The 23,754-nt window shown below is 38.2% G+C and overlaps 1 protein-coding gene across 2 annotated transcripts in view; it reads right to left on the bottom strand.

Moving 5' to 3' along the window:
- The window catches only part of Gabrb3 (gamma-aminobutyric acid (GABA) A receptor, subunit beta 3), a 238,285-nt gene that overhangs the window by 46,309 nt on the left and 168,222 nt on the right, over positions 1 to 23,754 (bottom strand). For both annotated transcript variants that reach the window (NM_001038701.2, NM_008071.3), the window contains exon 4: positions 16,850 to 17,070. In NM_001038701.2, the coding sequence (NP_001033790.1) occupies positions 16,850 to 17,070 (221 nt within the window). The remainder of the gene's footprint in view (positions 1 to 16,849; positions 17,071 to 23,754) is intronic.

Below are 23,754 nucleotides of genomic sequence, written 5' to 3'. Positions count from 1 at the left end.
AGTAGGTACCCAGGACCTAAGACCAAGAAATTCATAAGAAAAACACCCTAAGCTCAATACTCTGGTGAGAAAGGGAAAGACATTAGGAAAAAAATCAGAAAAGTACTTTGAGACCTGCCTACTATCCTTTTTTTTTTAGTTTTTGCAAAATGATGAGTTTTATTATAATATTTTAAAAACAGTTTGGGATAGCTTTGGAACTGCCTGCTATCTTGATCTGATTAGAATGCTTGGGGGTGAATCTCTCTAAAAGCACATAACCCTACCATGTTGCTTGGGGTTGCATGTGTTTGGGGACTGCTCTTTTGTGCTTACTATGTTCTTAAATGCACAGAAGTTCCTTGAACATTGCCGTGAACCAATTTCTGTTTTGCTTGGTTTTTGTCGTTGTTGCTGTCATTGGTTTGTTGGTTTTGTTTGTTTACATCTTGGCTGTGTTTCTGGTATCATAGTCAAAATTCATTGCCATGTCCAATCTCATGCAGCTATTCTCATTTTGTTCTAAGAGTTGTCTAATTTTAACTCATAGGATTAGGATCCATTCAGTTGGTTTTTGTAGTTTTATAGTCACTGACTTCCAGTATTTCCCAGCATTATTTGTTAAGAAGATTCCCGACTATCTCTCGAGTAGTATTGGCATCCTTGTCAGAATTCATAGAGTTGCAGAGATGGCTCAGCAGTTACCGACATGTGTTCTTGCAGTTGATCTAGTGCTCAATTCACAGTACCCACATGGTGGCTCACAATTGTCTATACCTTCAATTCCAGGGACGGGGGATCTAGCATCATCTTTAGGTCTCCATGGTGATTCTAAGCACTGCATGTGTAAACATGCAGGAAAAATGCCCAAACATAATATAAAATAAATTCAAAAATAATTTAAATATTTTAAGATTTAGTCCTCAGTTATCCATTCTATTTTACTGTACAGCATGTCTGCACTATGACAAGTGGCTTGTTTTGACTACCATAGTTTTGTAGCAAATTTTAAAACTACAAACTGTAAGACCTACATCTTTCTCCTTTATAAAGGTTATTGGAGACATGTGGAATTATTTGGGATTTCATAAGGAATTAGAATAGGGTTTTCAATCCTACAAATACTATTGTATTCTGATTGGGTTAAGGTGAATGTGGCAATGTCTGGGGACTCTCCTCTTAAATTTACATATTTCTATCCAAGTCACAAGGAATCTTTTTTGGTTACATCTTCTTCAAATTCTTTTTCCAACATTTCATAGTTTTTAGTGTCTAAAATGGTCTTCAACTCTATGACTAAAATGATCCCTACCCCAGTATAGTACAGCATGTCTATAGTCCCACCAATCAGGAAGCTGGGGCAGGAATATTGAAACTTTTAGGTCAGTCTGGGCCACCTCAAGGGAAGATGCTAAAAAGCAAACATGAGCTATATTGGATGATACCAGTAGGATATGAAGAAGATAAAAGGATCACACAACAATTCAAAATAGCCTGGAATAATCTTTGGGGCCAGAGAGATGGTTCTCACCAGTTAAGAGTACAAACTGTTCTTATAGATTTCACATTGGGCAGCCCACAAGCACCTATAACTCCAGCTCCAGGGGATTCAATGTTTCTGGCTTTTGCAGGTACCTGAATTCATGGGCAAGTGCCCCACAACCACCCCCACATTTATACTTTCTTAAGCATAATTTTTAAACCTCATTTAGAAAGCTCAATTTTTATCTTGTTAGATGATGATCTGAATGGATCTTCTTTCTTCCCTGACTTTTAAGACTGTTCATTATTACACAAAAGTACAGATTCTGTTTATTTTGTCCTCCACAATTTTGCTGACTTCATTTTTAGCTATAATAGACTGGAGTATTTATACAATCCTTTGGCTTTATACATGATTGTGCCATCTGTGGACAAGTAAGTTTATGCCTTTCTTTCCTACTTTGATAGAAGTGACAATTGTGCATCTTATTTTTTTTTTTTTGATTTTAGGATAAAATTTTGGTCTTTCACCATTATGATCTTATGAATTTTCATACAGAATTAAATCACCTAATAAAGTTTACTCTGTGTGTACTGCAAGTTCTTTTCACAAAAATCTTTTAAATTTTGTCTGCTTGAATTAAAATGATCATGTGTGTTGTTTTTCTTCATTTTATTACTATAACATATTACACTGATTTTCATGTGAAATTATTTTGTGATATTTTTCCACTTCACTAGTGCTTATGTTGCTAGATTTGATTTGTTAATATTTTGTTAGTTTCTGCATAAGGATTCATAAGAGATGCTATCTACTGACTATTCTTCAGCATGTTGCTCTGGCTTTGATACAGCTATACTGCTGGCCTCACAGAACAAGTATGAACTAAGAAAGCACCACTAGTCTTAATGTTATTTTTCAGTGTCTGGTAGAACAAACTAGAGGAGCCATCCAATGCGGAGCTTTCCCTTTGAGAGGTTCATATTGCCTATATTTTTCATGATTCCCCTTGGTATGTTTTATGTTTCTAAAAACTAGTTCATTTCATCCAATTTTTATAATTTTATAGCACATAAACTTTATTGTGTACTTCTTGTTTGTAAATAATTGTTAGGGAAGCCCCATGTTTTTTTAAAAAAAATATTACTTTAGGTATTTGAGTCTTTTGCCTTTTTGTTGTCAATCTAGATAAAAGTTTGTTAATGTGTTTGGTCCTTACAAAATACCTTATTTTTGTTCCATCCTATTATTTTAAAAAATAAGATTGATGGTTTTATTTTTCTTGCAAAACACTGAAAATGCACATTCACTATTCATGGACACAGGTGCTTTTATTCACTGACAGTTTTTCCCCATGAGCACTTGGCTTCAGGGTCTGACTTGTTGCAAGCATGTCATCATTTTAAAAAGCTCGCAACAGGAACGCTTGCAATGAGAGCACAGGGACTTTCACTCCCCTACCTTCTACTCTAATGCAACACTTTTGCTTACATCTCAAATCTCTTGGCTCACAGGAAAGAGAGAAAATCTCCAGGATCCCAGCACATGACAAAGAAACCACAAAGCAAATGTAAGTCTGGAGCCCTGAGGAGTGTCCAATCCCCAAGCCCCAGGAAAGGCTTCTGCCATTTCTGTGTCCCATCACTGAACCTCAGATCTACTCTGCTTCAGTCTATCATCATTGCACTGTACCTCTAGGTTTTGGCCGACACCTGCCTCAGTTCCTTAAGGTCACCAATGTGAGAAGATTCACCTTTTCAGTGCACCATTCTAAACAGATAAATTACTCTCAAAACTTAGCACAGAGATTGGTATGGTTGATATCTCTCCTTTTCCCTTGTGGCATTTGGCTTAGTATGTTCATAGTTGATATATCTTCTTAGTGGCCCTTTAATAAATGTCTAGTGTTTTGTCTTTTGCTACAGTTCTTCACTTAGAGCTGGCTTTCTCTAAGATCAACACCATTACCTCACGTCTTTGGCTATCATCCTTATGAAATGCACGCTCTCACCCTTTCACTCTGAGCTTACTTGGCTCTTGATTCAGCTCTGCATTTAGACGTCTGTGTAAATCTGCTCTTCTGAATTACTTTTTGTAGACAGGGTATAATTAGATCCTGATTTATTTCGAGACACTCTGATCTGTCAGTCTAGCTTTTGATTGGTCAATCCATTTACATGTTAACGTAACTGCTAATAGGAAAGGACAGGCTTCCACAGCAATGCCACTTGCTTTCTTTGTGTCTGGGAGCTTTTTCTTACCTCATTTTAAAAATCTGTTTGATTCCTTGTTTAGTAGATTTGTTAGTGTGATTTTATTGCCTTCTCATTTCGTTTGCAGCTATTTCACAGATATATTCAGGTTTTTTGTTGTTGTTGTTGTTGTTATCATGCATATACAATTTACTATCTTGAATTTATAACAATATATTTTGTCCCAACATATAATCTTCAATTAGCTCTGTATCTTATACTAGTGGCATTACAAAAGGTATCTCTAAACACTGTAGGCCTAAAACATCAACTTATAACTACTTGTATGTATATTTCTTTCGGGGGAGGAACAGTGAGATAAGGCATTGCTATGTAGCCAAAGCTACCCTATACCTTGTTACAGCATAGTCCAGGCTTGGGATTTTTCCACCTTAGCTTGCTAAGTGCCACTGCACTTGTCATTTAAGTCATGTACTGAATATAACTCTGAAAGTGGGATTACAAGTAGTTTAGTACTATTGGTTCTTATTCACCATCACTGGACATCATCACAGCTTCATATGCTTTTGTGTCAATGTCCAGTAAGTTTTCCTTTAAATTTGAACACTTCCATTGAAGTGGGCCTTTTTACAGAGAAACAAACTGTCTCAGGGTTTACTTACCTTGGATAATTTTTATTCCTTTTGATTATAAAGAGCTGTTTGCACATATAGAATTGTATGTTGCTGACTCTTTTTTTCTAGCATACTTATTTGCTTTGGCATCCAATGTTTCTGGAAACAGATATGCATGTGATATTTTCAAGAATCCCATGTAATATTTTCAAGAATCTTGATACTGTCAAGATTGTGTCTGAATTTGGTGTCTGAAATTTTGGTAATAGTATGTCTAAACATAGGTCTCTCTGGGTTTAGCCACACTGGACTTCTCTTGGATTTGTATATTCATACCATATATTAAATTGGTGATGCTTTCAGCCATTATTTCTTCAAATATACTCTCTCTTTCTCTCTCTATCTCACTCTGTGCCTCTTGTCCTCCCTCCTTAAGCCCCTCCCCCATCTTCTGGAGATCCTATACACTTTGTTTTAATATTGTTTTCTCTTAAGTTTATTGGGCTCTGTTAATTTTTCTCCTTTCTTCTTATTTTCTTCCCCTTAGATTCAATTGCTTTGTCATATTTTTAAGACTATGAACTCTTTCTTCTGTATGTACAAATCTATAGTTCAACCCTGTTAGTGAATTAATCACTTTAATTATTATAGTGATGGGGTTCAGCACTTCTGTTGGGCCTCTGTGTCATTTCTATTTCTTGGTTGGTTTTGTACACTTCATTCAATTACAGTCATTTATTTCCTCAGTTCTTTATACATCTTTTCTCTTATCCTTAACATGGGATGTGAAGATGAATGGTGTAACATTTTACCTAGCAGATTTTATGTCTAAGTAGATGTCAATGCACTTTCTTCCTTTGAGATAAACATATTTACTACTTCTTTGCAGGCCTTAGGCTGGAACTTAGGAATTTGATTATAAAAATGAAATGAATGAAAATTAAATCCCTGTTTGTTTCAACTTCCCTCATTCTTTGCAGACTGTTCACTGGAGAACACTAAAGCCATTAATATGCCTGCTTTGTGACAAGACATCAGTCCTAAACAAAAACTTAGGATTACTTGGGGTTCTTAGGACCATATACCTTTCCTAGAAATTATTATGGTTTTCAAATTATCTTGTGTATATAAATAACTTCTAATTTGCTCATCTTCCTGCCTTTTACTTTGTGATTTTTGTGGTTTATTTTACTTCCTCTTTAAGGGCACCTATGTGCCACTGTCAGTTTGTAGCCTTTAAAAGCTGGGCCCTTTTCTTTCCTTACCTACATTCTGAATTATAGAGAACAAAACACCCATTGCTTCAGTCGTCTTGGTATTCTACACACAGTTTAGAACACAACTTGGTAATTTAAACCATAGATGTCATCTCCTCTGTCTGTTGTTAGGGAAGAACTAGGAAATAGAAGATGATGCAGAATGCAGTTTCTCTTGATTGTATATTTGGAAAGTTGCTATGTACCCTGAGCTGCTTTTTTAGTGACTGTAGAAAATTGTGTCAGAAAGATTCTATCTGTTTCCGTGTTTCTTTGGGGAACAATATCTCGGAGGCTTTTTGTTTCCATCCCTCCACCTTTGATCCCTAGCAAAACAATCTGGATTTTCTTAAAAGTAGAGTTGAGATTATTAAAGCATAGACAGTAAAAGTAAAAAGAATATAGGCAAGCAACCCCTGCCCCCTCAAAGTATTTTACCATGTAGCATAGGCTAGCCTGTAAGTTGTGGCAACAACATTGCAATTGTCTTCTGAGTCTTAGAATTATAGGAATGCAAATATAGCTTTTAAGCCTGGCTGTAAATAAATATTTTTTATACCACAACACAAAATAATTAAGAATATAATAAAGCAATATGGTTGTAGTAGGTAATAATTATTAGTTAGAAACTATAAACTAAGATGTCCAGAAAAACATGAATTGTCATAACATATAAAAAACCTGAAGAGACTATAAACCTAATAGGGGAATTCAAAATAGTATGAATTTTTTTTAAAAAGGATGTTCTGTGCAGCATTTCATGAGACATTTTTAAAAACAGATAAAACAGGGGAAAGAAAGTCCCACCTACAGTACACCCAATATTAGTAGTGTGGCTGGTCCTAAGGAAATAGACTCTATCATTTTAACATGTTGGAACAGAATTCTTGAGGTACAGATTTTCACAAGGAAATCTGACAGGTATTTAAGGATGAGATTAAACCTAATTGTGCAAACCCCCAAGAGCCCAAAAAGCAAATAAAAAAATCCCTAAATTTCAAGTTACACTAGAGTTATAGTAATAAAAACAGCATGGTACTGGCCTACAGTAGACTGATCAGTGGAAGAAATTTGATAAGCTGTATAAGCTGACATTCCTAAAGCTATATGACAAAGAGACTAAAAATACACAGGAGAGGAAAAAAATACCAACCAACCAACCAAACAAACAAACAAATAAAAAACACCATTATCTTCAAAAAATGGCACTGATCAAACTGAACAGCTACAAGTTGAAAAATAAAACTGAATACTTCTTTATCTCTCACCCTTCATAAAGCTCAAATCCAATTGGATTAAAGATCTCAAAGGAAGATCAGATAACCTAAATTTGATGGAGGACATAGTAGAAAATTCAATTGAACGGCTTGGCACAGGAAAGAACTTTCTGAACAGAATGCTAATGGTGCAGACATCAAGAACTACAATTAGGAAACGGGATTTACATCAAAGTAAAAAGTTTCTGTGCGCAAAAGATGCCATCATCCATGCAAATCAGCACCATACAGAATAGAGGAAAATCTTTACCAGCTACCCAACCCTCGGAGAGTATCAGAATATATGAAAAATTCAAAAATCATAACATCAAGAAAACAAACAGCTAGACTAATAGTGGGCATGGAACTAAACACAGAGTTCTCAAAAGATGAAATATAAGTGGTTGAAATTTTGAAAACAATGTTTGACACGTTTACTCATCAGGGACAGAAAATTAAAACTGCTTTGAGTTTTCATTGTACCCCAGTCAGAATATTTAAGCTCAAAACTACAAATGACAACAAATGCTGTTATGTGTTAGCTCACTGATAGTGAGAGTGCAGCTTAGTACAGTCACACTAGAAATGCAAGATTCTTCAAAAAACTAGAAAAAAGATCTACCACATGAGCCAATTAGACCACCCTTCAGCATATACCAAAAAGACTCTATATCTGACTACAAAGATAAATACTCATCAATGTTCACTGTTGCTCTCACAATAGCCAAGAATTGAAAACAGCTCTGAAGTCCATCAACAGATGAATGGATAGCAGGTTACTAAGAAAAACAAAATAATGAAATTCTCTGGCCCATGGAGAGAACTGGAAACAATCTGTCTGCACAAAGTAAGTTAGGGCCAGTCCATGTTTTCTCTTATCTATGGGTGTCAGATTTGAATATTCAGGTATGTGTATTTCATTTGGAATAACCATAACTGCTTGGAAATTGGTAAGAAACCATAGAGAGAGCTTTCAAAGGAGACAGACAACAGTGATATAAGGAAATAAAGGGATGGTACAACAGCAAGGCTTAAACTGGGATTGGGATGGGAGTCAGGAAAGGAGAAAATATGGAGAGGGATCAATAACACTAAAGACCTTTTGAACACACATAGAAACATACAATTGTAGAAGTTTTCTAATGCACATACATACAACACACAGAGTCAAAGAGTTAAACTTGTGTTACATCATAACAAGGCAACAATGTACTTACCAGAATCTACAGGCTAACAAATAGAGTCCAGTGTCAGGAAAGAGCTACCTCTTTTAAAGGTGGTGGTGATCCTATAAACCCCAACATTGCCAACTATTGCCAATGCTATTCATTATCTTTTACCACTTGTTCTTATTGATGAAGACAGCATGGACTTGAGATGTAGAACATGGAGAAGTCAATCCAGTACTCACCTGGAAGCTTCATCCCGATTGACTAACTTTCATAGTGCTAAAAGTACACTATCAGAAGCTGTGGGAGGGTGGACTAATTGAGGTGTGGTTAGGAGCTCTACACTCTCAGAGGAGAAGTGGAGGGAGATGGGCAGAAGGAGCTATGTGGGGCAAGGTCTGAGAAGGGGAGGAGAGCAGTAATCAGATTAATTAACAAATAAATTAATCAATGGAAAAAAGTAATCATGGTTCTTTACCAATTGTAAACATTGTAAAGCAAATGTAAGCTACAGTAATGGCCTCCCTGGCAAAATATATCCCCTGGTGCAGTAATAACAAGAACATAGGATAAGACAACTAAATTCTGGTTGGATTTAAGGTCAGCTCCACAAGAAGAAACTCATGACTGGCATCATTATCAGACCAAGACCCTGTGATCAAACAAGAAATAGGCCTGTTCTACTAAATGTACATAGTATTAGCCTAACTCCTCAATGAGGTTTCATTATACCTATAGATTAAAGTACCCCTCAAGCCTCACTAGAGAAGCTTCTTTTGGCAGTAGATGGAGATTAACCAGGTCCAGAAAATAAACGATGGCTGAATTCTTAGCCTTGAGTAGGACATGCATAGCATACCTCTCCTCCATAGGCTCAGGGATCATTTGGATAAGGAGGGTGAAAGACTGTAAAAGTCAGAGGATGCGGATAGCTGCAAAGAAGCTGTGCTTTCTGGACATGGTAGGAAACTGCACACCAGACCAAGTCTCACCCTCAAGAGCAGAGCTGACAATGGAGTATAATCCCTGTCTGAGGGACTGTTGGCAACTGCTAGCTGCTGTGAGAGGAAGAACCTGTTTTCCTTAAGAGTAAATCCCTGATAGGTTGACCATGTTGCAGTGGGAGGCCATACAACTATACAACTTACACTTGATTGGTTTTTTTTAGTATTATTAATTTATTCTTATTTTATGTGCATTGGTGTTTCAGCTGCATGCATGCCTGTCTGAGAGATTTGGATCCCTTGAAATTGAAGTGATAGACAGTGGTGAGCTGTGATGTGGGTACTCAGATTTGAACACCTGTACTCTGGGAGAGCAGCCAGTGCTCTTAACCTTTGAGTCATCTCTCCAGCCCAACGTGATTGTTTTATAAAGGACATAAAGTTGGGTGGGTATAGAGAAGGGAGGTAGATTTAGGAGAAGATTCAGGAGTAAGTAAATAGGTTCAGAATACTCTTTATTTTGAGTATACTCAACACTACTAACTCCCTAATGTATACAAGTCTTTAGAAGATTTCAATGAATTATTTAACATTTTCTAGAAATTTCTACACATCATGGGTTTTAACAGGAGTCAGATTATTGAAACCCAGAAAACAAACAAAAAGGGATTTTTGGGGTGTGTTTACACCCATATTTAAAGGAGACATTTCTCAAAATAAGACAACCATACTGTTAACAGACACTTAAGGATGGGAATCATGAAAATCAGGAGAAAAGTATTGGCCAGGATGTGAAGGGAAAAGCCATGTATTCTGGTGGTAGGAATGTAAATTAGCACAGTCACTGTTCAAAGTATTACAAAGGGTGTTCAAATCACTAAAAAATAAAACAGACATAAGAACTAGCAATTCGATATTACCCAAAAGTTAAAATCAGTTTGTTAAAGATATACTTATACTTGCATGCTGAATGTAACACTGTTCAGAATTGGGAAGTTATGGAATCAATCAAACAACCATTCAACACATTAACAGAGAAAAAAGTATGGTCAAAACAATGTGACACTGTCCACTTAACAAGAAAAAACAACAAAAGGATTTTTTTTTGTGAGAACAATGATGTAGTCTGAAAACATTATGTTATCAAATAAACTAGGCAGAGAAAAACAAGCATGTTGTACGTATCATTTAAGCCAATCAAACTTAAAAGTAGATAGTAGAATGGACTGGAAAGACTAGGAGAAGAAAGACGACAATAATAAGGAGATGATATAAAATCTCAGAAAGGAAGATTATTTTTTTTAGATCTACTATATAGCATGGAGAATAACTGTACTATATATTTTAAAATTGTTAGATATATATTTCTAAAAGAAAATTTCAAGTTTACTCACCACAAAGGAGGTTAAATATTTAAAGAGCAATGTGATACCTGATTTGTTCCAATGATTCCACACTGTATGAATAAATCATGACATCATTTTATCCCATAAATAGATATAATTATAAATTGTTAATGTATAGTAAAAATAAACATTTAACAATGAATCAATATAGAAAATTAATATATGACTGTCACAGCAAAGGGTCATATAAACACAGCCTGAAGTGATAATATCTACTTCTGATGTTTACCATTGGTCATTATCGTTGTTAAATATTAATGCTATAACTGCTGTCTATTTCATTTGCCTTATTTCAATATATATCACAAATTTTAGAAAATTCCTAACAGATTCTCTCTCTCTCTCCTCTCTACCTGAGAAGTAGTAGAATATATACATAATACTGGTTACCCAAAATGGAACGTATCAACTTCCATGTCATAGGAAAATGAGCTAGGGCTGTGCACTGTCAGTACACCACTGCTCAGGAAATCAAACAGTGCAGTAGAGCAAGAAAAATAAGGGAAAACAAACTATTTTAAATGAAGAAGAAATTAGTACAACAAAAATATAAGTATAAAACTAAAATGTTAGGAAGGATTAACTAAATTATTGGAAATAAGTAGAGATTAGCATAGTTGAATGTTTTTAGATTCTTTGGTGGTTTGAATGAGAAATGTCTTTCAGACACTCATGTATGGGATATATACTTGGTGCCCAGTTTAATGGCATTGTTTGGAGTGGTTATTTAATCTTTGGAAAATGTGGCCTGTTGAAAGAACTATGTCATTGGGGGGTAGGATTTGAATATTTGTAGCCTGACTGCTACTTCTGGTTTTATCTCTTACTTTGGTATTTATAATTAATGATATAATCTCTCATTTTCTTTCCCCTGGCTGCCTGACTCCATGCCTCCCCTAACAATATGGCCTTTCCTCCTGGAGCTATAATCCAAAATAAACTATTTTTTTCTACATTTCTTTTTTAGGTACAGCATTTTATTACAACATAAAAGTAACTAATATGGAAGTTGTTATTAGAGACTTGCTGTTATAAAAAATATCAGCATTTGGATTGGGAAAGGAATATGAAAGTTTTTGAAACCTTGATCTAGAAAGAATATTTCTGCCATGAGCAGAGCCTTTCTGTTTGCAATGCATCCTACAAGAAAGTAGTGCTAAAAGCAATGTAGAAGGTAGAGGTTGCATATTTCAATATTTGGGACTAGGTTAGATGTCAATCATGGGATATTTTGACAAATAATGTGAATGCCCTTCTTCCCTTGGCCTAAGATCTTAACAGAAACTACACTAAAAACATTGAACTACTCTTTTTTTTTCTTTGACAAAGTCAGCTAAATGTTGATCCTGTGTATTGATTATTACTGATAACTATTATGCAGATATATAATGAAATAGAATATTTTGGAAGAAAAAAATACAAAATGTACAGTTTACACAGAAAAGGGACACCAAAGAGCTCAATGTTAACAGCCAAGACACATGCCAAAAGAGAGCCTGTAATTTTAAAGAGATAAGGACCACTAAGAAGTAACTACCTAGGATGCACTAGAACAATGAAAGTAGAATCCTTAGGACAAAATACCACCCATGTAAGCTTTCAACTTGTGAGGGAAAAAGAGCCAGATGAGTTTCCCAATCCTAGGAAAAACAACAACAAAAGAAAAACAAACAAACAAACAAAAACCTCCATACAAAAGCTACTGCTAATGTGGTCCAAAGTGGGAAGAACCCACCCCAAGCTGCCTGACAGACTTGGCAGAGCAATCCTCATAGAATTGGTTTTGGAAGCATGAAAATGCAAGAATAAGGGGATTCATGTACCAGGGAATACTGAAAACAAGGCCAGGAAAGGCCATTGGATAAAGCTGTACAATGAAGGATGGGTTGAGTGGAGCCATAACATATTGGAGGCCCCAGTGCCTCTAGATCAGATCTTTTATGGAGTAAATAGATAGTTGAACTGAGCGACCATAAAAAATTAAAAATAAAAACAAAGACAAAAACAAAAGCACTACAGACAGCTTTATAATAAAAAGCAAAATCAATTATAAGACCCAATTTGGATCTTTTGCGATTTATTCTATTAATCATACAACTGGATATATTAATAAATTTTAGTGGCTTTTAACAGCATGTATTGTCCAAAATATTTCATATTTCCCATCAAAATATGTTAATGTGCTTTAACAACTATCATTCAAACTCAGGTGCTTTATAGGGCAAGTGACATTATATTTGTAACCACCTTATTAACACCTAGCAGAGAGCAAAAGCCCAATGTTTAATGGTGCAAAGAAAGACAATTAACAGCAAAACAGGAGCCAGACATCAAAAAGAAAATACAGAAGATGGAGAGGGAAGATGATCTACCTGTGACAGGTACCTGGGCAAAGCAGGCAAGTTGTACAGGGGCAGATGAGGGCTTCTTGAGTTCAGAAGCCCTAGGTAGCCAAGATCTTCTTGATACCTTGAAAGGCATGACTGCCTAAAGGAAAATTTAAAAGGTGCATGCCATGTCAGGACAGCAGTGTGTCTCATTCAGGGGTCCCCTACTACCACAGCTAGGTGTGCCTGTGCCAGAGGCTCAGTCTGCCTTTGTGGTCAGCTATGCCAAAGTCAGTGACCATTAAGGAACACATGCAAAGCTTGATCTCCAGGCCCTGGAACAGTTGGAAGAAACAGTTCCCAGTGCCAGTAACCTTTCACTCCATCAGCAGAGTAAGGGATCAATGCTTTCCCAGAATAAGGCTGATCTGACGTACAAATGTATGCCACTTCTGGTCCATAGCCAACAATCTTTATCTTAGCCAGAATACTCAGAAGCCCCCTCCTCCTCGCTGAACTTGATGATTCATGGCTATATATGTGGAGGAAAAGAAACTCAGAGACAATTGGTAGTGGCTGATCAACAGTAGGAAAAACAAATAGCTGGAAAGACAGGGTGAAGAACAAGCTCAATATCCAACTGTGGGAAAATTCAACTGCCAGACTCAGGAACAGTCAGTCCAACTTATACCCAAAGCCAGGAGGAAATTGCCCCCAGCTGGATGGGACTTGTCATGAGGACAAAGACGGCAAGCCAGAACTATGAAGAGTTTGGCTGTTGTGTGTATCTCCTCCATTCCTGCACACAGTACAGTAACAACTGATGCAGAAGGTCAATCTCAGCTTTCTTTCTGAAGTTTCTATGTAAAAGCAAAAGGCATTCAGGAGAGAACTGACTTTGGATGTGGAATTTTGCTCTCTTCCCAGAAGCCTGTTATGTTGCCGGGCATCATCACATTCCACAACTCCCAATTAGCCTCAAGCTCCAGAGACAGCCAATATGCACAGGTCAAGGAGGAGACACTGGCATGCTGTTGGCTGGGAAGATTCTATGCATTATGATTACAGCATGTTCAGCTTCCGATGACTTAATAAAGATGTCATAGTACTATAAACTGAGGAGCAACTGATGCTATTTACCAAAAGATACAGTGTATAATCCAGACATGAGATACTGGCTTAGCTCGGGCTTGTTACGCCACCACCATGATTCAGTAAGTGTAACAACAAAAGGAAGAAGTGCTGAGGATAGGGAGGAGAATGGTACTGACAAGAGAACCCGTGCCTTATTTTTATAGAGAAACATTATGTATATTCCTATATAGAAGACGAACTTAAAAAATAATCAGTATCTTTAATTATTAATGTACTTCTTCAAAAGCTCAAGTTAAGGGTTATGAATGTATACTCTTTTGAATACCAGGATAGAAATTTTTGTAGACTAGCCAAGTTCCAAGAAGCCAGATGACACAATGCAGAGGTTGTATACATAGGATATGCAGGTCAGCCTACACCTATGGTGATTTGTGTAGGTCCAGAGAAATGCTTAGAACTATTACAGAAATAGGAGTTGAAAAGTATGTGGCAACTGTTCTCAGATAAAGAGGCTGCATGGAAAGCTGCTTCCTGACTTCAGGTACCTAATGGAAATTCAACTAAAAAGATTATTTTTAGATCGCTGTGTAAAGGCCAATACAAAAGGCCCTCTCTTACTTATTACTGCATTACTATTTAATTTGAAGTCCAAGTGTGAGCTAAAGATACATTTTAAAAAGTATACTCTTGTTGTTGGTTGTTTTTTCCTTGTCATTTTTTTTCAGTCTTACCTATTGTTTGGCACTGAATTTAACACCTTAAAATGAAATTTGTAAACTTATTACAGCACTTGCATGTGTATTATATGACTCTATTCCTATTCCCTAAAGTTAAAATCCTTTGATTTTAATAAAGACAAACTGGCATACTCTACTTCTGGCAAGAAATTAAAGAATGTAGGACCAGCAAAATAACTCATGGGTAAAAACACTAGCCACCATGCCTAACAATCTGAGGTCAATTCTAGTAGCCCATATGGTAAAAGGACGGAACCAATTCCTTTAAGTTGTCTTCTACCTCTTTGCAGGAATACATAAATAATACATATATATTGTGTTGGTTCCTTGAGACATGTTTTTTCTGTTTGTAGATCTGGCTGTCCTGGAACTGACTCTGTATACCAGGCTGGTCTCACTTGTCTCTGTCTCTGGAAGGCTTGGATTAAACGCATGGACCACTTCCACCAAGCAAGATTAATTTTTAAATGAAGAAAAGTAAAATAAAGAGAACCCAAAGAATGTTTTCTTTAAAAATTAAAAAAATGTCATGTATCAATATTAGTTGCTATATGCTCCTAGTTTTTTTCCCATTACAGACATATACACAGATACAGACAGACATGAAGACTCATGCACAACCATATAGACAAAAGTATGGTACAAAAATATATCTCCTGCCTCTGCTTTGGTGAGGGAAAAGGACAGCATGTAAATGGCTTTCTATTTTATTTCCTGGGATGTCTCAGTACTCTTCTCTATGACCATTGTCCTCTCAGGACCTCTTACACTAACGCTAAGGGTCTCATAGTGAGGCAAAAAAATATAAAATGTTAAGCCTGGCCATGGAAATGTCAGGCTAGACTTTTGTGAAGTATTAACACATTTTTAAAATATGTGCCATGTGTTTTCTTTCATTGGTGGTATAGTTCCAAGGAGCTCTAAGGATACTGCTTAGTTCATATTGATGTTCCGTCTATGGGACTTTAGTACCCTTCAGCTCCCTGGGTATTTCTCTGGCTCCTTCATTGGGGAACTTGTGCTCCGTCCAATGGATGGCTGTGAGCATCCACGTCTGTATTTGCCAGGCACTTGGCAGAGCCTCACAGGAGGATGGCCTAGTCGGTAATCAATGGGAGGAGAGGCCCTTGGTCCTGTAAAGGCTCTATGCCCCAGTATATAGGAATGCCAGGACCAGGAATGGGAGTGGGTGGGTTGGGGAGCAGGGGGAGAGGGGATTTTCAGAGAGGAAACTAGGAAAGGAGATAACATTTGAAATGAAAATAAAATATCTAATAAAAAATAAAATATATGCCATTATTCCCTTATATTTAGAAAGGTCTTATTTTGCAGAAATTTCAACTTTTTCTCCAATACTGTAGTTCGAAAAAACAAAAACCAAAACAAACCTGACATTTAGCATTTCCTGGTGAGGGCAAAGTTAAATAAATTCCTCTCCTTAACTAGAGAATCAATAAGTCACAGTATGTAGATTTCAACACCTTTGGTTGGGGGTTTACTTTCAGCTATTGAAGTCTTCTGAAAGAGGTCTCGACTCAAAAGCTGAGAAAGGTTTTCCTCCAAGAGATTCATAAGTGTTCTATTAAAAAATGTGGAGCTCTCCGAGAAGGCTTCAAGAACACTTCTATTCCAGGGCATCAAGAAAGTTAGACAGGTACATACTTACTGCTATTCTAAACAACAACACACAACAAAAATCAGTATAAAATCCAAGAGGAGACAGAGGACTTTAAAAAGCCATTCAGGAAAGTTATACAATTGTTATGCAGCAGCATAGGAAGGTCAGGACACTTCCTGGTAATCAGAGAAGCTCTGGGCCTCTTCTGTGCAGCTCAGGAAGCACCCCGGTTTTCAGGTGAGAGACCACATCCTAAGCCCTGGAGAAAATGCTATCTCAGGTAGAAGGCTCTCTCTTAATCTCTCCATAAATATCAGTGGCCCTGACTTCATAGAGCACCAATGAGACTGTACCTTACATCTTCACAGTAGTGAAGCAGTGCAAAGTTATCTTCTAAGCAGTGCAGATAACTTTGAAAAGAACCTATTAAAGCTTCTCAAGTGTCAGGGCAATATTAATTACCCATTTACTTGGCTATGATATGGGAATCTGTGTTCTTAGATAGGGCAACCCAATTATATACAATTTGTTATTGTTACCCAATAACAAATGTTAGTGACTATTTATAGTAACAGTTATGCTCTAAATCTGGGAGTGATGAGATTTTTTTTTTCTGCAAAGCTAGGAATATTTCATGGATATTTACCAATTAATTTAAGGACATGGTCTCACTTACTATAATTATCTCAAGTGAGAAACTCAATGCCAGTGCACCACATAACTTCAAAACTGGCCCTGCAGAGCAGACAGACCTGAGCCCATACAGCACTGTCCCATCAGGGTGGAGGCGGATCATGCGGTTTTTCACTGTCACTCCGTGGACAAATGACTTTTTGTCATTTAAGAAATATGTGTCGGGCACCCAGAGCTGGTCAGCCACTCGATTGTCAAGCGTGAGGTTGAGAGGGATCCCAGAATAGGCGAGCCTTTTATCTCTCCAGTATTGTTGGAAATACATAGTTAAGGTATAATCCTGGGGAGAAGAGAAAGAAAAGAAAGAAAATTAGTTTGTTCAACGCAAGTATAACTCGGGCATGCAATGACAAATCCAGGCTGAATCCCATGTCCTGAAATGGGCAGAAAAGACTGGTGCTTTCTTAGGAATGAAATCATTGCATTTAATAAGCATGATGTATAAAGACATATATAAATCTCATAAAAAATTTTACTTAACTTAGTTAAGGGTACCATACAGGTTGCACTTTGAGGCAATCATATAGCAATAAAGATTAAGAAACCATTATTGTAAAAGCAGATAGCTGGCAGTGAACTTGATTGGATCCCTATGTATATACTTTTCCACTAAGCACACAGCATTTTAACCAAGCTCTAGGGATGAACTCTGTCTATAAAACCTTCTATGTGGTTGATGCTATTTTCTTCTGCCTTTACAAAGGCTACAAATACAGGACTTCCAGAATCTCCCCCTGGAGGTGAAGTGGCCTGTGGGAGGGCTCTGTGCCCCAACTTTCACATGTTCTTTTCCTCTCAGCTCACCCTGACTATCCTACGCCAACTGATCCATAACCTCACCTGGAGATAATGTAGTGACAGAAAATATGGGAACCTGAAGCCACAGCAGGGCATGGCAGAAGACCACAGCACTGCTACATGCAACCAACAAAGTGAGCAGCAAAACTGGACCTCACACCAGTGGCTGAGGATCAGGGACTGGAACATGAGCATCATGCAGTAGAAGACTGCATAGTTTCATGTGTCAGAGTGGCTAACAAGTACATTAAGCCATGTGGCTTAGTTTTTCTATGCTTTGATACCTAGGGCCCCACTGAGCTGAATGAACTGCCCATCCCAGGGTAACCCAGTTACTACACAGAGTAAACAACTTACAGGGCTAGCACACCTTCATATCTAGGACAACAAATCCAGGACCCTAACACTTCCTTTAGGGAGAGTAGAGATAGCAGCCAATGATTCACAATGGCTAGTGGCCTGGGTCTAAGTACCAAATCACCATGAAGAACTTCTATAGGTAGGAGCTTTTCAGTTACCTAAATTAGCCAATTCTAAGATATTTACCTTGATTTATCTGTTCTTTTTATAATGGAAACGACAAAAAAGGCCTTTACTTAGAGGCAACCTTTTCTTTCTATGACTTGATTCATATCAGCAAGTTCCTGTGCCTTCCAACCCCCAACCCCCACCCCACAGTGTGGTGTGTCAGAAAGTCCTCTCCTTTTGTAACTTTCTGGCAGCCATCTCCTAATAAGTTTGCCTCCCTATAACTGAGCATCTTGTGAAGGCAAATATTGTCAACTGGACCAGATCTAGATCACCTAGGAAACAAAACCACAGGTATTATGTAAGGGAGTTTCTAGATTGGATTAGTAGAAGTGGAGCAACCTACTATAAATATGGGTAGCAGTATCCTATGACTTGAAGGGGATTCTGAAATGAATAAAAAAAGATTGAAATGAGCATCGGCATTCATCTCTACACTTCCTAATTTTGCAAGCAATCCTCTTGTCATCAAACTATGGCTGTCATTAGGTCCTGATTGCTCAAACTGTGAGCCAAAGTCAGCTTTTTCTTCAAGAGGTTTTTGTCATGTATTTTGTCATAGATATGAGAAGAATAACTTCCATCATAGAAAACTAGAATTGAGGAGTAGGGACACTTGTTAAGTTGCCTACCACACTACACAGGGCATCCTATACTGGTGAGTATATGGGAAGTACAAATTGGACTTGGGGGAATTATGTTTCTAAGTCACAAATTTGGGAAGAGTTTGAAGGTAGATCCTAGAGGAGGTAAGGGAAGAATGTGGATAAATAAAAACTTGTAAGCAGGTATGAAGTGTTCAATGAACTAATAAAAGTGTTTTGTTTAAATATAATAAGAAGTGGGGCCATTGCTTTCATGAACCTGTTCAGTTTTTAGGCCTTTGGAATGGATTTATGGGAGAATGTGAGAGTTTGGAACACTGAGCTAGAAAACCCTGAAAACACAAAAAGAGAACGTAATGGGTCATTCTCATGGGAATTCGGGGAGAATAGAGATCCAGCACATGAGGTGTCACAGAGGAATAGGAACTCTCCTGAGAATTGGGCTAGGCGTCATTCAAGTCATATTCTGGCAAAGAATCTAAATGTTCTCAGCCCTGGTCTTGAGCTTGAGTGAAGCTGAATTCAAAAGTAATTGACTCATGGTCTGGTGGAGGAAATCTCAAGGCAGGCTAGTGTTCAGGATGAGTCAGGGCAACTCCTCACAACACGTCTCCAATGTGTACAGTGAAAGATAGAGACGAATGGAGCCAAATGATATGAGAAGTGTGCCCTTTGCCAGGAATTAATATTTCAGACAAGAAGGATGAGTAGAAGCAGTTGTAGATGTTAAGGAGATCAACCCCACCAACAGTTTTCTCAGAACTAGAGCAGCTGGAAAGCTGCTCTTGGGTGCCCCAGCCATTTAAGGATATCATTGTGAAAATACAAATTCATCAAAAGAAGAGGACTTAAACTGGAAAAACTGCTGAAGAGCTTTCCTGCTCAAAAAAATAGCCACTTATGGAAGCATGCCCCAGGGTCAGCTTGGAAGGTTAACAGAGGCCAATACAACTGTGTTCCAAGCAAGCCAGGTTACTTCTCATGTTTACAGCAGAACCTGGCAGGTAGTCCAAGTGATACTAGTTATAGATACATGAAAAATGGAAGAATGAAAGTCAAGACACTGTGATGTCTCACCTCGTCCTAGCACAGAGGCAGGGGGATGTCTGCGAGGTCAAGGCTAGTCTGATTTATATATTGAATTCAAGGCAAGTCAAGACTGCATAGTGAGATCTTATGGGGGAGGGGGAAAGAAACCAGGAATGGAGGTTTATGGCAATATTTCAGAAGGAGGGCCTGAGGGTGCATTGCATGAACTGTGAAGAAAAAGCCCAAGTTTTCAGTGGAGACCCAAGGACAGTAGCCATGCCAAGACCCTGGTATATTGTCTGGGGAATGTTGCATGCAAGGAGAAGAGTTGAACTATGGAAGACCTTATGTGTGCTCCGGGGTTGCAGAGCTGGAATGTGAGGTTGCTGTAGTCCTTTGGATCACTGATGATTCTATTATGAGCTCCAAATGCCCAACACTGAGCTGAGGGATTCCCATTTGTCTTTCTCATTTTGAGGACTTCTTTGGTCTGATACTTATCTGCTATGTCCCCATTTCTACTTTGTGAAGGGACTATTTATTCTGTTTTTAACTGTTAAAAGTACATGGCATGTTTGTTTCTTATGTTATAGCAACTCAGAGTTAAGAAATTGCCTGGGTCTCAGAAGAGACAGCACAAGTACTTTTGTAGAGGGTTAGAACTCTTAAAAACTACAGGGACTTTTTTTTAATGATTTTTTTATTAGATTTTTTTTTCATTTACTTTTCAAATGCTATCCTGAAAGTTCCCTATATACTCCTTGCGCCCTGCTCCCCAAGCCACCCACTCCTGCTTCCTGGCCCTGGCATTCCCCTGTACTGGGGCATATAATCTTTACAATACCAAGGGCCTCTCCTCCCATTGATGGCCAACTAGGCCAAACTCTGCTACATATGCAACTAGAGACACAGTTCTGGGGGTTACTGGTTAGTTCATATTGTTGTTCCTCCTATAGGGTTGCAGACCCCTTCAGTTCCTTGGGTACTTTCTCTAGCTCCTCCATTGGGGGTCCTGTGTTCCATCCAATAGATGTCTGTGAACATCCACTTCTGTATTTGCCAGGCACTGGCATAGCCTTACAAGAGATAGCTATATCAGGGTCCTGTCACCCAGACACTATTGCATATGTCAGCAAGATTTTCCTGACAGGACCCTACAGGGACTTTTTATGTTGGGTGAAATGGATTTTGACTATAGATGGTTTTGACAAGAGATGGACAGCTGTGACTTGAAAATGAACCACTTGAATTTCTTTTTGACATGGTGTAGAGTTGTGATAGTTAATAATGTCAACTTGACAGGATCTACGTTAAATAGGAGACAAACTCCTGGGCATGCCCATGATGAGTTTTTAGACTAGACTGAGAGGAAAGATACATCCTAAATCTGGACAGCACCATTCCAAAGGCTGGGCCTTAGACACAATAAAAAGAAAAAAGGGCAAGTCCAAGAATTCACCTCTCCTTTCGTCTTACCAGTGCATACAATATGACCACTACTTCAAGATTCTCTGCCATACTAGACTGTGCCCTCAAGCAGTGAACTAAAATAAACTTTCCCTCTTCACTTTCCTCTTGTCAGGTGTTTTGTCACAGTCCCAGAAAAAGTAAGTAAGGCACACTTCACCTACAGTCTGACGCACAGAATGTGAATGGGGAAGGTTGGTTATGCAACTGAAATCTCAATGCATAAGCAGTGTTAGAGGAGGGGTCAGAGGTGTGGAATGGGGCAAAGGTCCTGGTGAAAAGCACTTTCTGGTTGGAGCAGCAGGACTAGGTATAGAGCAGCCTTGGCAAGCCCTGAAATGTCAGACACTGTGCTGATCCAGAACAGCAGGCAAATGGACCTCCACACTGTCTGTACTAGCATTTGTTGAGGATGCATGTATAATTACCCAAACATGGGCAGTCTTAGCAGCACAGCAACATGGGAATAGATGGCATTATCAACTCAGGATCTCTTTCTTGTGCGCATAAGAATCGTCACACTAGTAGAAAAGTAAAGTTTCACTCAATTCTTTCTTTAACTGCCACCTGCCTTCCTACTCCTGAGTCATGAAGTCTAGCACTCCCCACAGAGGCCCCTTCAGACTGGCTTCACATGGTTTGCCATGAGGAAAGAGAAAATGCATCCGTCGGCACAGGGAACCAGATGTCATTCACAGTCTGAGGGCTCAGGATCAGGTTTTATTTTAGGTGGTGTTGCTCTCTACACCATTAACAGCACCTCCTAGTTTGGCCTTCGGTGTTTGCTAAAGTAATATGCATTGGTAGGAAGAGCTTAAGGAGCCAAAAGAAGAAGTCTACTTAAATTCAAAGTCACTGAAATCTGCAGTACCTTATCAGGAAGTAACAATTCCATCAATGGATACACGAATCAATACCATCTTTCTATTTGCAGACAATGGAGGATGAAGGGGAGAGAAGGTAAACAATAAAAAGCAGATGATGAAATGGCCCAACATCCCCTCCATTAGCTTGTGCCACTATGAAGCAGTGAAAAAGATAGTTCTATTACTAAGAATTGATGCTGCTGCCTGCCCCCATCACGGATCCTAGACCTCAGTAACAAAGCATCTGAATACACATTCTCATTCTTTCTTGTGTTTAAATACAATATAGGTGTTATCATTATTTTTATGATCCTGCAGATAGATCTAAACAAAAATTTTCAGGAACTGATTTAATCTAGCCATTCCCTGCTTCCTTCCACGATCTCTTTCTGAAACAAGAGCAACTGGTTTTGAAGTTGGGGGTGTCTCCTCTGCATCATAAGGGTCTGATGAATAAGGAGCTAAAAAGGTTTGTACACTAAAGTGGAGTGAGTTTAGTAGCAGTTGTTTGCAAGGCCAAGAGAGTAGAGATCCAGATTCAGATCCGTTCTTCAGAGGGAATACGAACTATGCCCTATAGCAATACAGCTGTTTAAGAGTATTTCCAAGGGTTTCAGCAAAGGAGCCTATTTTTTCACATGTGGAATCATGAGTAAGACACACAAGAAACCATATGTAGAATGGAGGATCCATTATCCAAATTTCAAGCCAGCTCTCTGCAACCAAGACTACAAGGATCCAAGAACCAATAGGAATATTGCCTGTGGAGCACTGATGAGGATGTGTGCACTAGATGTCACAGGACAGAGATGGAGCTGGTGCTTGGGAAGGGGCAGTGTTACAAGATAACCTTTGATGCTGTTCCTCATATATCTAAGTTGGCTTTTGGCTCAGGGTCGCTCATTGGTCTAGAGCTCAACAATTCAACTAAGCAAGAGAGCTAGTAAGATCCAGGGACCACTGTCTCCTTGGCACTGAGATTTTAAGCTTATCATCACACTCACCTTTTTTATGTAGGTTGAGGAGCTCATATACTGGTCCTTGTGCCTTCAGAAAACTTGATCAAATATACTATTTCTTCATCCCTATTTGTTTTGTTTTAGGCAAAGATAGACAGTGAAATCTGAGTATGATGTTAAGAGTGGCTAGCAAGAGTAGAGTGCTTTAAAAAACAGTCAGTTAAGCTACCTGAGTGAGGGCTAGGTCTACCGGGGACCTACAGGTAGCTAAGAAACATGCAGGGAGGTAGCATTATACACCAAATAAGGGACATATCTGATATCATACAAGTAACACTATATATCTCTGCTAATACAGGTGGCAGCTCTACTTTGTCAGACCTTTAAATTTCTGGACACATCAGTTTATTGGGATATTTACTCAACTACTGAACAACTATTTATTGAGTGGCTAGCACATAATAGGGAGTGCTTGAGGAGAGTGATGAGCTAGATGCAATAAATATGAGCCCTAAGGGATTGGCCATCAGACTGGAGCAATCTGATTCAGGTGTCTTTAATTAAAAAGCAATTGAGTCTTCGTTCTTCTTGAGTTTCATGTGTTTTGCAAATTGTATCTTATATCTGGGTATTCTAAGTTTCTGGGCTAATATCCCCTTATCAGTGAGTACATATCATGTGAGTTCTTTTGTGATTGGGTTACCTTACTCAG

The sequence above is a fragment of the Mus musculus genome, chromosome 7 (genome assembly GCF_000001635.26).
Source record: "Mus musculus strain C57BL/6J chromosome 7, GRCm38.p6 C57BL/6J".
Classification (NCBI taxonomy): Eukaryota; Metazoa; Chordata; class Mammalia; order Rodentia; family Muridae; genus Mus; species Mus musculus.
This window is presented reverse-complemented; position numbering and strand designations above follow the sequence as displayed.